The sequence below is a fragment of the Salvelinus namaycush genome, chromosome 14, assembly GCF_016432855.1.
Source record: "Salvelinus namaycush isolate Seneca chromosome 14, SaNama_1.0, whole genome shotgun sequence".
NCBI classification, from domain to species: domain Eukaryota; kingdom Metazoa; phylum Chordata; class Actinopteri; order Salmoniformes; family Salmonidae; genus Salvelinus; species Salvelinus namaycush.
In genome coordinates this window covers 26,186,453-26,201,928 of record NC_052320.1, presented here as the reverse complement: position 1 = coordinate 26,201,928, position 15,476 = coordinate 26,186,453, and the positions used below count along the sequence as shown (strand labels likewise).

The window sequence follows — 15,476 nt, the reverse complement described above, 5'->3', positions numbered from 1 at the left end:
ATTGCTGTTATTGGCAGAGAGGTTCGGAACTCTCTTTCTTATTGGTCTATTAACTAACTAATTTACCGCATGGTGATGTCACTATGGAAGGCCAAAACGTCATCCCACCAAAACAAGCTGAAATTTCAGAAGGTCTTTTCAAACAGCTCTTACACTTAAAGGGCATTATCATAATTTTCTCAATTTCACATTATTATTCCAACCTCGGTGTGGAAATATCTATAAAACACAGGAAAATCTACTAAAAACTGCAACATTTTCTCTACTCTCCATGTCAAAATGTGTAGAATTGCAGGAAATGAACTTTAAAACAATAAATATTCTCTCCACTGTCAAGAGGGGGGCCACTAAAATGTTTTGCTGCGAGGTGGGGGGCCCCCCACGCCAACCAAATCACGCCCCAAAAGGTTAGAGTCCTGACTATGAAAGACTGCTTTTAGTTGTTTGTTTGACCTGCTGGCCGCAATGAATTCTACAGCAGGATTAATGCACGCTTCTCCGGCTCAGTGGCTCCAGAGACATGCTCTGACCACCACCTGTCTATCATGTGCGCACAGAAAAAAGATCACGCTGCAGGCAGCATAGAGAAGGAAAAGACATGTTTAGAACTGATAAATGATTGCATGGTGCAAGAATGAATGCAATCAATTCATTATTGAATGTTATCGATGGACACAGCTTTGTAGAACCAAAACATACACAGTCTGTCTCTGCTCAACACTCGACCAAAAACGAATCTAGAGAACAAATCTTTTGGGTGGCTGCTGCAGTTAGCAAACGATAGCCTATTGGGCAAATCTCCCTCGCGCCAGTCAAGCAATTGCATTACGCCAAGAGTCATTCAACATGGTAGGGATAAAAACAGAGGACATAGAAGGCACAGTATGTGGGTATGTGCGGGTGTATTGTGATGGAAGGTTGGGTGTGTGTTTTGTGTTTGGAAAAGGGGGACGGGGGTGGTCTGTCGGTCACTGGGACGACAACCCAACTTCGGATGGGGGTAGGTTTTAGTGGGTGGAATAGTGGAGAACAATTAGAGGTTTACTTAGTAGCAATGCAAATATCATGGTACAGCTATATGGACACTCAATCATTATGGTACATTTAAATGGTAAGTTTACAAACATATATTATGATAAATAGAAAAGAAACTTGTATCTCATTATGGTAAATAGAATAGTGAAATAAGTATAGCCAGTTGTAATTGTAATGGCTTAGCAGATAATATGAAAATACGATCAGTACTTACATTGCTAAAATTGAAGGAATATAACATCTATTGTTTACAGGAAACTCATTCAACAATTTTAGATGAAGTTGTTGTCACGCCCTGACCATAGAGAGCTTTTTATTCTCTATGTTGGTTAGGTCGGGGTGTGACTAGGGTGGGTCATCTAGGTGATTTATATTTCTATGCTGGCCTGGTATGGTTCCCAATCAGTGGCAGCTGTTTATCGTTGTCTCTGATTGGGGATCATATTTAGGCAGCCATTTCCCCTTTGTGCTTTGTGGGATCGTGACTATGTATAGTTGCCTGCGAGCACTATAGTAGCATCACGTTTCGTTTTGCTGTGAGTTTCACCTAGTAATAAAAAGATGTGGAACCCAGATCACGCTGCGCTTTGGTCCAGTTATTATGACGATCGTGACAGTTGTGTGGAAAAAGGACTGGGGGGGGTGAAATATACTTCTCTCATGGGCAAAGAAAATCAAAACGGGTGATGATATTAATTAACAATAATTTTTATCTGAGTGTGCAAATTGTCCAAACAGATCCACAAGGTAGAAATATGTTATTGGGTCCTAAACAGATTTGGCTCATTTATCTATACGGTCCAATAATGATGATTCACGCTTCTTTGAAAATATATTTAATAATTTATCAAACATACAAGCAATACACAACTCTATTATTATGGTGGGAGATTATTCTATGGTTTTAAATACCAAAATGGACCGTAAGGAAATGACACAAAAAATATCACCATCATGCACTTAAGGAAATCACGAATATCACAGCTATATTGGAACTAGTGGATATATGGAGGCTTAATTATCCTGACCTAGTGAGATATACAGTTGAAGTCGGAAGTTTACATACACCTTAGCCAAATACATTTAAACTCAGTTTTTCACAATTCCTGACATTTAATCCTAGTAAAAATTCCCTGTTTTAGGTCAGTTAGGATCACCACTTTATTTTAAGAATGTGAAATGTCAGAATAATAGTAGAGAGAATGATTTATTTCATATTTTATTTCTTTCATCACATTCCCAGTGGGTCAGAAGTTTACATACACTCAATTAGTATTTGGAAGCATTGCCTTTAAATTGTTTAACTTGGGTCAAACGTTTCGGGTAGCCTTCCACAAGCATCCCACAGTAAGTTGGGTGAATTTTGGCCCATTCCTCCTGACAGAGCTGGTGTAACTGAATCAGGTTTGTAGGCCTCCTTGCTCGCACACACTTTTTCAGTTCTGCCCACAAATGTTCTATGGGATTGAGGTCAGGACCTTGTGATGGCCACTCCAATACCTTGACTTTGTTGTCCTTAAGCCATTTTGCCACAACTTTGGAAGTATGCTTGGGTCATTGTCCATTTGGAAGACCCATTTGTGACAAAGCTTTAACTTCCTGACTGATGTCTTGAGATGTTGCTTCAACATATCCACATAATGTTCCTTCCTCATGAGGCCATCTATTTTGTGAAGCGCACCAGTCCCTCCTGCAGCAAAGCACCCCTACACATGATGCTGCCACCCCCGTGCTTCACGGTTGGGATGGTGTTCGTCGGCTTGCAAGCCTCCCCCTTTTCCTCCAAACATAACGATGGTCATTATGGCCAAACAGTTCTATTTTTGTTTCATCAGACCAGAGGACATTTCTACAAAAAGTACAATCGTTGTCCCCATGTGCAGTTGCAAACCGTAGTCTGGCTTTTTTATGGCGGTTTTGGAGCAGTGACTTCTTCCTTGCTGAGCGGCCTTTCAGGTTATGTTGATATAGGACTCGTTTTACTGTGTATATATATACTTTTGTACCTGTTTCCTCCAGCATCTTCACAAGGTCCTTTGCTGTTGTTCTGGGAATGATTTGCACTTTTCTCACCAAAGTACGTTCATCTCTAGGAGACAGAAAGTGTCTCCTTCCTAAGCGGTACGACGGCTGCGTGGTCCCATGGTGTTAATACTTGCATACTATTGTTTTTACAGATGAACGTGGTACCTTCAGGCTTTTGGAAATTGCTCCCAAGGATGAACCAGACTTGTGGAGGTCTACAATTTTCTTTCTGAGGTCTTGGCTGATTTCTTTTGATTTTCCCATGATGTCAAGCAAAGAGGCACTGAGTTTGAAGGTAGGCCTTGAAATACATCCACAGGCACACCTCCAATTGACTCAAATGATGTCAATTAGCCTTTCAGAAGCTTCTAAAGCCATGACATCATTTTCTGGAATTTTCCAAGCTGTTTAAAGGCACAGTCAACTTAGTGTATGTGAACTTCTGACCAACTGGAATTGTGATACAGTTAATTATAAGTGAAAACGATCTGTAAACAATTGTTGGGAAAATTACTTGTGTCATGCACAAAGTAGATGTCCTAACCGACTTGCCCAAACCATAGTTTGATAACAAGAAATGTGTGGAGTGGTTGAAAAACGAGTTTTAATGACTCCAACCTAAGTGTATGTAAACTTCTGACTTCAACTGTACATGGCAGAGGTTCAATCAAGCAAGTCGTCTTGATTACCTTCTTATGTCATTCTCGCTGGCACCAAAAGTTTAAAAAGTGTTGATAGGGGACAGAATGCTGTCGGACCATCAAGTAATTGGCATATACATTGCTCTTACAGAATTTCTACATGGGCAAGGATATTGGACATTTTATGAAAGCCTATTGGATGATAAATTGTTTTTAACTCGGACAGAATAATTTATAACTGACTTTTCCAACATGAAGTGCATTTGGAAAGTACTCAGACCCCTTCCCTTTTTCAGCATTTTGTTACGTTACAGCCTTATTTGAAAATTGATAAAATAATTTACCCCCCTCATCTATCTACACACATTACCCCATAATGACAAAACAAAAAAATGTTTTTTGAAATGTTTGCAAAAAAAACAACAAAAAAACAGAATTACCTTATTTACATAAGTATTCAGACACTTTGCAATGAGACTCGAAATTGAGCTCAGGTGCATCCTCCTTCCATTGATCATCCTTCAGATGTTTCTACAACTTGACTGGAGTCCACCTGTGGTAAATTAAATTGAATGGACATGATTTAGAAAGGCACACATCTGTCTATATAAGGTCCCACAAGCAATGAGGTCAAAGGAATTGTCCGTAGAGCTCCGAGACAGGATTGTGTCGAGGCACAGATCTGGGGAAGGGTACTCAAAAATGTCTGCAGCATTGAAGGTCCCCAAGAACATAGTGGCCTCCATCATTCTTAAATGGAAGAAGTTTGGAATCACCAAGACTCCTCCTAGAGCTGGCCGCCCGGCCAAACTGAGCAATCGGGGGAGAAGGGCCATGGTCAGTGAGTCGACCAAGAACCCGATGGTCACTCTAACAGAGCTCCAGAGTTCCTCTGTGGAGATGGGAGAACCTTCCAGAAGGACAACCACCTCTGCCGCACTCCACCAATCAGGCCTTTATGGTAGAGTGGCCAGACAGAAGCCACTCCTCAGTAGAAGGCACATGACAGCCCGCTTGTAGTTTGCCAAAAGGCACCTAAACGACTCTGACCATGAGACACAAGATGCTCTGGTCTGATGAAACCAAGATTGAACTATTTGGTCTGAATCCCATATGTCACGTCTGGGGGAAACCTGGCACCCTCCCTATGGTGAAGCATGGTGGTGGCAGCATCATACTGTGGGGATGTTTTTCAGCGGCAAGGACTGGGAGAATAGTCAGGATCGAGCGAAAGATATACGGAGCAAAGTACAGAGAGATCCTTGATGAAAACCTGCTCCAGATCGCTCAGGATCTTAGACTGGGGCGAAGGTTTACCTTCCAACAGGACAAAGACTCTAAGCACACAGCTAAGACAACCCAAGAGTGGCTTTGGGACAATTCTCTAAATGTCATTGAGAGGCCCAGCCAAAGCCCGGACTTGAACCCGATCGAACATCTCTGGAGACCTGAAAATAGCTGTGCAGCGACGCTCCCCATCCAACCTGACAGAGCTTGAAAGGATCTGCAGAGAAGAATGGGAGAAACTCCCTAAATACAGGTGTGCCAAGCTTGTAGCGTCATACCCAAGAAAACTTGAGGCTGTAATTGCTGCCAAAGGTGCTTCAACAAAGTACTGAGTAAAGGGTCTAAATACTTATGTAAATGTAATATTTAATTTATTTTTGTATTGTTGTGTATGTATTGTTTTTTAGCTTTTTTTCTTTGTCATTATGGGGTATTGTGAGAGGGAAAAAAAACAATTTAATCCATTTTAGAAAAAGGTTATAACGTAATAAAATTTGGGAAATGTCAAGGGGTCTGAATACTTTCCGAACGCACTGTAATTACATTTTGTTACTTTGTATTCACAAAGTAAGTATGAAGTACTTACTTGCTTTATTCCTAGATAGTACGTTTGGGAGTAAATAGCTACTATACAGTATATTTACTTTTTATTACTAGGTATTTACCTAGTTATTAACAGACTTTCCCAATCCTTTTTCTATCAGATCAAAAAGTTTCAAAATACAACCACTACAATTCAATGGTAGGCTAACTAAATTATGGCCTGTGCTAAGATATTTCAAAGTGTTTATTATTGTAAACTGTAGTGCCATGCCTTGGGGACAATAGCTAGATTCATTATTTTTACTCCATAGATAAATCCTATTTTTAAATACCTTGGCTATTCCCAAATGAATGGTTCGCTCCCTAATTTTCAAGATAAATCAATATACAAGTTCAGTGGTTGATATTTTTTCATTGAGGATATTTATATAGTCCAACAATTTGGATTAACATAATTTCAGGTTGTCCTCCAACAATTCAGATGATCCCCTCTGAATACATAATGAGGATAAAGGCTATGTAAAGTCATCGCCTCTGAAAAGAGAACTGCATTTGAACCTAGTCTACAATACCCAATATAAGCCATTTATATACACAATACACAAAATAAGTCGTTTATTGAAATAGCTGTGCAGAAGAAGTCAATGTAAACATTTTGTCATCTAACAAAACCCTCTGAGTAGAGACTAAGAATCTTACTCAAGATGTGATCTCTTGCATCTTTTTACAGTGAAATGGGGTGAACATGTGGTCTGGGGCTGCTGAATAAAGTAATGATTTGAATCCCCCGTATTCACCCCTCAAGACAACAAACAAGCATCATAATAACCATATACATGAAGGATCTTGAACCACAGAATGGGCACAATTAGAGTAAGAGTGTTAAATTGATTAGACACGATCATGGAGCTCAACAAGATAAAGAGCATGCTCATGCGTCTAATAAACCAGAGCTATCTAGTGTAGTAATATGTGGGTCATATATATTAAACACACAGTACAGACACAATATGAACAATGAGCAGAGAACAAAACCATTGAATTGCAGTTTTAGCATGTTGTGTTATTTATTGGGTACTATGCATAGAGTTAAGAAGCTCCCATTTTAAACAAATGAATATGAATCACTCTATGTGAGGGTCATCCTTGTTATTTTCATCTTAATGTGGAGGTTGAGCTCAGTTATATTCTAAAAATAACTCACAATCTCATATTTCGGCTAGGCTACATATGTATGTGTGCGTGTATGCAAGTGTTATGTTCTCAAGTAACACAAAACCATGGAAACAAAAGAATGATAGCTTAGCCAAGTGAGGATTTCAATATACAATATATATACAATATATAGAGGATTTCAATATTTGAATATACACTTTGAATATACACTGGGGCGCATGACATTCGGAGAGGCACTTAGAATTGCAAGGAAACTTAATGAAAATAATTGATGAGAGTATTCGCTGTAGTGATTTTTTTTCAGTGGCTGTGTTCTCTGCCTCAGTGAGAGAGATATTCAGAGACAGAGTCTGAGTGGTGCAGCTGTGCAGTATCTGCCCATTCCTGAGAGTTCCACGGGGAGAGGTGTGGTGTGGACACTATCGAGGCAGATGGGGACTTGGGAGGAAGATAAGTCAGCTTTGTCATCCCACCACATAGCCAGTAAATAGGTCAGCTTGAGAAGGCAGAAGGGCCACAGCGAGAGCCTGTCCAAAATTGTGAGCACTCCAATTACTTAGAGAGGAAGTCAACTCAAAGCTTCATAGACTACAGGAAGAAGAAAAGGGGAAGAGCAGCATAGGATGTATTTAGTCTACTTAAACAATCCCGCAGGTGAAGAAGCTGGATGTGGAGGTCCTGGGCTGGCGTTGTTACACGTGGTCTACGGTTGTGAGGCCATTTGGATGTACTGCCAAATTCTCTAAAATGACATTGGAGGTGGCTTATGGTAGAGAAATTAACATTTAATTATCTGACAACAGCTCTGTTGGACATTCCTACAGTCAGCATGCCAATTGCATGTTCCCTCAAAACATGAGACATCTGTGTCATTGTGTTGTGTGACAAAACTGCACATTTTAGAGTGGACATTTATTGTCCCCAGCACAAGCTGCACCTGTGTAATGACCTTGCTGTTTAATCAGCTTCTTGATATGCCACACCTGTCAGGTGGATGGATTATCTTGGCAAAGGAGAAAATGTTCACAAACATGGATGTAAACAAATTTGTGCACAGTATTTGAGAGAAATAAGCTTTTTGTGCGTATGGAACATTTCTGTAATTATATTTTTGTTCAGTACATATAAACAACATAGAGATCACCTTTGTGATTGATTTTACAGTATACAGTACCATTAAATAAAATAAGGCCTCAATGGACTATTCAGTTGATACTTTGTTCAGTAGATGCCTACCCCTCCATCGGTTCAGTCACTGTTAAACTCCCTGAGTGCAGAAGTATACCACTTCATGATATGAAATAAGGCAAGGGCCAATACCTTCAGTCTGTTGTGTTTTGCTTATGTTGCCTTCTTTGGAGTAGAATCCTCTACGGAGCCACGTCACCTCACTATGTGCTTTATTCTCAATGTTCGTCATAGTCCACAAAACAACTTTAATTCTCTTTCTATTGCTGTGACCTGAGAATGGTCCCTGAAAGAACTCAACTCAGCTTCGCATTTGCACAGTGCACACTGAATATATTCTACAACAACTGGGTTATAACAAGAGTGTTAACCTAACACCAATTATCCTTTCCATTTCCATTGACCAATTTTCTAGACCAGAGAAAGTAGCATACTGTACAGCAGACCATTTGACTCCCAACTTGCAGTTTAGTGTCAATGGGTGGTGCCTTCATGACACTAATCTGCTCAATGCACCCTGTAGACCTTTACGGGTCAACAAATCCAGTTATCTGGAGAAAATCCAGTTGTCTGCTTTTTCCATAGATTATGAATAGCTTGTTATTGTCTGACTGCAGAGTACTGTCAAAATGGCAGCATAAGCATAAACTATAATGGTATATAAAACGGCTTAGATATGCCTCCATGAAAAATGAACCCTCGCATGCCCTGACAAACAGTCAACAGTCTCAGAACAGTCTCAGAAAGTAAAATATATAGTGAATGTTAGATTGCTGCTTTGGCACAGGCTGTTCTCCCCCTCTCTTTCTCCCTCTGAGAAGTGTTGGCTCCTAGGAACACTTTTTGTCATGCCATCCAGTGAATGAGAGCAGTTTGGGAACAAAAGGTCAGACCAATATGAAACATCATACAACACATGGCACTTGGCTGACATGGTTCAAAATCAGATTCTTCAACAAAAGAAAAGAAAACTAATTTCAAGTCAACTAGAATCATTCTCTTTATGGGTCTCCTCGACCTCCAGCAGCAATGTTAATACCACCAGCAGGTAGACAAGACAGGCCGTCTGGTACAGTACAGTATTTGGCTAGTGGAAGGCAATTTCTAAGTATCACATAATTCAGAAATTAGGATTAAGCCAGGTTACATCACAAGATAATACAATTATTCATAAATACTAAACCCAATCTCATGCAAAGGAGCTCATGGTCAAAACTACACATTCAGATCCAACAATTTGTCACGAATGATATCTGCACTCAGTTATAAAACATGTTGAGTTATAAAACAGTTGGTGAGCCCAGTCAGTCAGCCTACTATTGTTCAAGGACAGCGGTGCTCCCAAAAGGCACTTACGTAATATAATAACAGATGGTGACTGAAGTGTATTGGGAGTGAATTACTCAAGAAAGGGGAAAGTGATGCAACGGGAGTAAAGAGGCTTGTCTTTTAACTGAAATTGAGGATTAGGATCAAAGTCAATAAGGTATTTCACATTTTAAAACGTATTTCACCTGTTCCTGATGGGATTGGACAGTTTTCGCTATCAACAAGGTATGCAAGATCTAGAAATACTGTATCAATATTAACTATTTGTTAATAAGAATATTGGTTGTATTCAAAGTTTATAAATAATTGCTACATGTTGTGGGCAGGTTTTCACAGCTAGTTATTTCCTCCTACGCTCTCTTGAATACTTATTTCCTTTCCTTCTAAACTATTGGCCAATGTGCTGGATGGGAATAGGTCAAGGTCAAAATGGGAATGAAAAAAGCTCGATATGAAGTCCCATTAATGAGGAATCAAGTCGGTTGCCCCAGAAACAGGGTCAAGTAATTGCAAATAGAAACGTGCATTTATTGGAGCATCTATAAGTCTCCGAGTCTTTCCCCTATGCTTGGATCAGCATACATGACTTGCAATCTTTCTGCTAACTAAGACTAAAGACTAAAGTATAACGTTTAACAAGCTATCATCAGTCTAGCCTGAACAGAATACATTACGGGAGATTTTATAACCATGCCAGCATAACACATGAACAATTTCAACATTTTTTTATTACCATTGAGAGTTACAGTATACCGTTCTAATCGGAGCAGGAGTGGTTCCTTACACTATTAGGGAATGGTTCCATCTGCCTGTAATTCTGCCAGATCAAACCTCCTTGGCAAGCTGATAACCGTTTTTTGACAGTATTAAATTCCTCTTCCATATACACATTCTACTACAGCACAGTACTGAATTTACATCTGGCTAAGACAAACTAAGGCCAAAATGAGTGTCATTAAGCTATTTCAAAGAAGTCTGAACATCAGTGAGTGATCGATCATCAGTCTGCTCTAACAATGCTAATACCATTATTGGAAACATGTTCCTAAATAGAAGAAAACATATGTTTTGTAATAGTGTAACAGTCATCATCAGAACGCAATTTTCAAATTATTTTTCTCTTCAATTGAACTAGAATTCCGAGAGAAAACGGCATGAATAAGGGATTTGGGGAAATTATGCATGTTTCCATTTTGGGAGGATAGTGTCATATAACCATTGACATACTCCAAACCTGAGAGGATAGAGTGGGTGCAATGAAATACAATCATCGGGTTGGCAGAAGCCAATGAAATGTTCTTGTTAAAGTATATTTGGTAAGTAGACTACAGTATAATGCCAAAATGTTAGAATATAGCTTTACTTTCTATATATTTCAATAATTGCACCAAAAAATGCAGCATATATCATAGAATACCTACAGCACAGTAGTCTCCATTCCTGAGTCTCTTCCCTCTGAAATGGTTAACACTGCACTGCTATTCACTCCATTAATAAAGGGTCTAGCTATATGGTAACATTTGATCAGAAATACCACAGCAAAATGATTTTCATGTAGTAGTTAGCCACAGTTTGGATAGCTTGTTAGCTAGTTGGCTGAAGCCAGCATCAAAGCTGGGCTGCGTTTCAAACTCAGAAAAGACACAACCTCGTCCACTTACCCTTACCTTATGCCCTTGGGGGAATCCCCGAGGCCATATTTGTCGTCGGTCCAAATGATTAGCCAAGCAAGGAAAGTTTGCAACGTAAGCCCCACAGCTCTAGGGGAGTTTGTACACTCGCAAATGGAGTTTGCGAGTGTACAATTATGTTCACTTCGTGGACTGAAACGTCCCATAATTCAATTCGCGATGATTATACATCCGCTAAGAAAAGTCAGCCAAAACTTAAAACCTCAACATACAAGTGTAAGTAAAAACTAATGTAAATAAGTTATAAATTGTGCTACTAATGCACAAACATGTCTCGTAAAAGTAATGATGTTTTTGTTTGGTTAGCTTTTGGAAATTGTAGAAATAGAAAATGTTCCTTCTACAGAAGTTCCAGCTAGGCAGGCAAACGTTAGTTAGCTAATTCATTTGCTAGCTATCATACAGTAGACATATATTAATAATTATATAGTTAATATAAGTAGACATGCAATCATAATTGACTGTAGCGCATATAAAGCACGCACAAGTTACCAGTGGCAGAAAACACAATCGTCGCAGGACGAATGAGTGACGAATTTACGGGCAAGGGCGGTCCATTTAAAATTCACTCCTTCCTCCCTCGCCCCTTGACCTGCAAGTGTAAGCTCATCAGACATCATGATACGTCATCAGAAGTGTCCACTTAATTTGAGGGCTAAGGTGAGAGGTTGAGTCTGTTAAGTGTTTGGAATGCAGCCCTAGATTACTTATTGGGAAACAATATTTCTGCTAGCTAGCTAAATGTAATTATATGTTTATTACGTTAATTAAGACACCTTATGTTGATGTTTACTTTATTTGGCAATTACCTGTATATGAATGTTAGCTAGCTAGTTGTACATGTGTTGTGTCATCCAACAATTTCTTAACTGAAAAATGTTGCTTGCTAGCTAGTATTAGCTATTTGAATGGCAGCCTCATCACATTGATTGGGAATTCGCTGACTGGTTATAGCTAGCGAACTAACTACATCATATCTATCTGCATATGAGTGATCATTTTTGTCATAAATGTTTATTCCCCAAATATACGAGTGCCTTCTCACATCATTTCTGTTTTCTTTTCTGATCCAGAAAAAGACTCACAAAAAACATGCATGTAGCTTGTGTTGCTTGCAGTAAGCCATTGTTCTTTTCTTTTTGACCTGAAATTATGTCATTCATGACATCTTCACAAAAAAGTAGAATTGACAGCCAAAATGTAGCGATAGACAAAAATGCTATTGAGGCTTATTTAATGAAGCCTAAATTAGCATTAGCATTATGTTTTATAGATTGTGTCCTTTGCCTTTCACCTTTAATCAATTCCTGAAAAAAAGAGAAATGTCACTGCCATACATCTACATTGTTACATCCTCTCAGACGGCCTCCACACAATGGCAGGATCCAAAGTTCAAAACATGCCATAATGACATCACACCTAAATGTGTCAAGTGGATTCGGGGGATGGAAACAATAGGGCAAAGGAGCACTCCCTTCTCTCCTCTCCTTGGTTCTTATCGTTTACACACTGACACAGAAAAAGGCTCCACCTCCATCAATCAAATGGAAAGATGATGCTGTTGCAGTGATAAACAGAATCCTCGAGCAGTCCCGCCGACAGAGCTTATTTGTCCATTGATGGCAAGGCTGCTACACTGCTCATCAAGCAGCTCTTGCTACATCATTACCTGAGGGTGAAGCTACATTAATAAGCCAGCATTAGATCATGTAATTCAACCTGAGATAAGATGGACACAGAGATATATGTTACAAATCCACACCATAGGCGCTACATTAAAAGGCCAAAACCACGCATCTAATCCATTCTAGGAGTGCCAAATGGCCTATCTGAAATTTAAACAGCCATCTTCAAACGCAGATATTTTACAACCGGATGACTGTAATTCTACAGAGGAAATCAAGGAGATTGCATGAAGTTGTATGGCGTCATGGTACATTATCTCTCTACTCTACATGTCAATACATTGGATCGTCTCAGACTCATGTTGGTTTGAAGTAGAAATCATAATGGGGCCAGAAGATTGTCAGGCAACATGGAGACGGTAGTAAAAGCATCTGTGCTGTGTTTGAGCCCATTTAGTGCTTGGACACATATTGTTTTGAGTTTAATGGCCTGGGGGATTGCCATCAAAACAAGCCGGATTACTCATGGACGTATTGGAGAAAGAGGCCTGGGAAAAGACAGGGGCGAGGACCATGGCTCACTGGGGTACTGTTGTTCCTGTGGCCCAGCTGCACTTGAAATAATCCAACAGATGAGTCCTCAATCAACATAACAACATGTAGTCTCTGCCGCAGTGGTAGTCAGATGAAGGACAGTTTGAAACAGGATGCAACTCATCTGAGGTCCCTTAAATATCCCTTTTCCTGCACTCATTCTGCCTATTTAACTACCCTTCATCACAGTAAGATACTCATCTGCAAACCACTGCTTTTATATCAGGAATTATCTTTGTTAAGGTTTTGATGAATTAATAATGATGACATGTTTTCAAATCAAATTAAACGATGCGACAGGTTCCCTACATTGGGGAACTGTCATATACAATTCTGCATCTTTGTACAGCACAGAATACTATTACATAACAATAAACCTTATGTCAAATTAAATAAGGTTACAGGATTTTTGTACTACTCGATCTCAAATACAAACTGAAGACAATATTCTTAAACCCTGGTCGTTCACACCAAGTGCATGGAGTGGGCTGTCAAATCTTCTTAACACCATTCATTTCCCATTCACAGTACACAAGCCATTACTCTCCCATTCATAACACACCTGCAGGGAGAGTGTTGGAGTGTGTGACACCTGAGAGCAGTGTAAAGATGAGGTGACGACAGGGGATTGAAGAACTAAAATGACTCATTCACAGTCCAAGATATTTCTCAATTGATTCTACTGAGATTAGTACCACCATTTCATATTCAAGCAACACAGTATGTGGGTGGTAGAAGTTGATATGGAACTGGTTATGATACTTCTACAGTTTATAAAGGTTAAGTAGTATAACAACATCCAAACACTTACCCCAGTGTTGTCATGGTGACGATGGTGTACCAGAAGGAGGCGGGGATGCTGGAAAACGTGGTTCCCTTGGTGCCTTTCTCAGCGTAGAACATGACGGTGGCAAAGATGATGACGGCCATGGTGAGAGAGAAGAGGAGGAAGCCCAGCTCCGAGGCGCAGGCTTGCAGCGTGCAGCCCAGGATACGCAGCCCCTGAGAGTGACGGGAGAACTTGAAGATACGGAACACCCGGAAGACTCGCAGGGTGACAAAGGCCCCACTGACTTCCTCATTCTCTGGCATGACAAGGCCGATGTAGAAGGGCAAGATGGCTACCACGTCTATCACGCTCATCACCGAACGCGCAAAATCACAGCGGCTGGGGGCGGCATACAGCCTCATGAGGTACTCGAAGGAGAAGATAAGCACACAGGCCGTGTCCAAACAAGAGAAGGCCACTGAAAACTTCTCACCACACGGCAGGTCCTTTATACTCCCTTTGATTGGTCGGCAGGGAACTGTTTCCACAACGTTGGCAATAACAGACACAGCGATGAAGAAGCCAGTGACGTAGTAAAAAACCAAGGCCATGGTGCTTGTGTGAGGGTTCTCAAAGGCCCTCCATAGCCTCTCTCGTAATGTGGCGTCTGGGGGCAGGGGAGCGTCTCCGGCATTCTCGGCCTCGGTGTCCTCAGCCAAACGCTCCTGGTTCTCCTTCTTGCGATCCCGGTACTCTTCCATACAGCAGTCACCTATGATCTCCGGTATTATGCCATAAAAGGCCAGCTCTTCCTCAAAAGCCTGAATGCATTCATGTCGGGGGTAATGTAGCTTGCCTGTTCGAAAAAAGTTTAGTATATGGCGGAACATCTCTGGATCCCTGTCAAAGAAATATTCCTGAGTTTCCTCATTGTAGAAAAACTCCTTTTCTGAGCTGCCTAGAAGGGTGTCTGGGTAACGGTCCAAGGTGTTCTTCCATGTCTGAAAGCGTAGTCCACTCACATTTACAAACAAGATCTCATCACTGCGACTCTTTTTGTCCACAGGAGGCTTGGGCATGGTCTTTTGGGCCAGTGGTAGCCAGCCTACGGCTGCTGCCCGAGCAAAGGGCATCCATGTTGCAACTCCAGCAGCCATTTTTGATTAGTAGCTTTGTTTCAGGAGTAAACCGGATGGTGAGTAAAGGTACGGAGTGTGTCTAGGTACTTGAGGGCTATTTCTAGGCCTTTTTCCGGATCAGGAGGAAAAGTATAGGTATATCCGATCTAATCATCCGAACTGAAGGCCTCAACAACCGGGTTGGCTTGCCTCCATTTCCAGTCTGTCAGTTTGTTTGTGCATTGGCTTCAGTAGGAGAGGGAAATGTAAGGCAGGCAGAGAGATGATAGTGTTTACATCATCAAAGAAAAGGGTCAAGGTAAGGCAGTTGGGGACTGAACCTAAAGTTCAGGCCATTGGAATAGCTCAGGAAAACTAGGCCTGATTCATAAAACATCAGACTATTGACCGCTTTTGTATAAATAATAGCACAGTAATATTGTAGAACAATACTG

General features: G+C 40.5%; 1 protein-coding gene across 1 annotated transcript in view; it reads right to left on the bottom strand.

Annotated features, from left to right (window-relative positions):
• Positions 1 to 15,060, bottom strand: part of LOC120058916 (potassium voltage-gated channel subfamily D member 1-like) — an 82,485-nt gene extending 67,425 nt beyond the window's left edge. Inside the window, exon 1 of the mRNA XM_039007665.1 lies at positions 13,946 to 15,060. Coding sequence (XP_038863593.1) covers positions 13,946 to 15,060 — 1,115 coding nt within the window. The remainder of the gene's footprint in view (positions 1 to 13,945) is intronic.
• Positions 15,061 to 15,476: the final 416 nt, after the last annotated feature.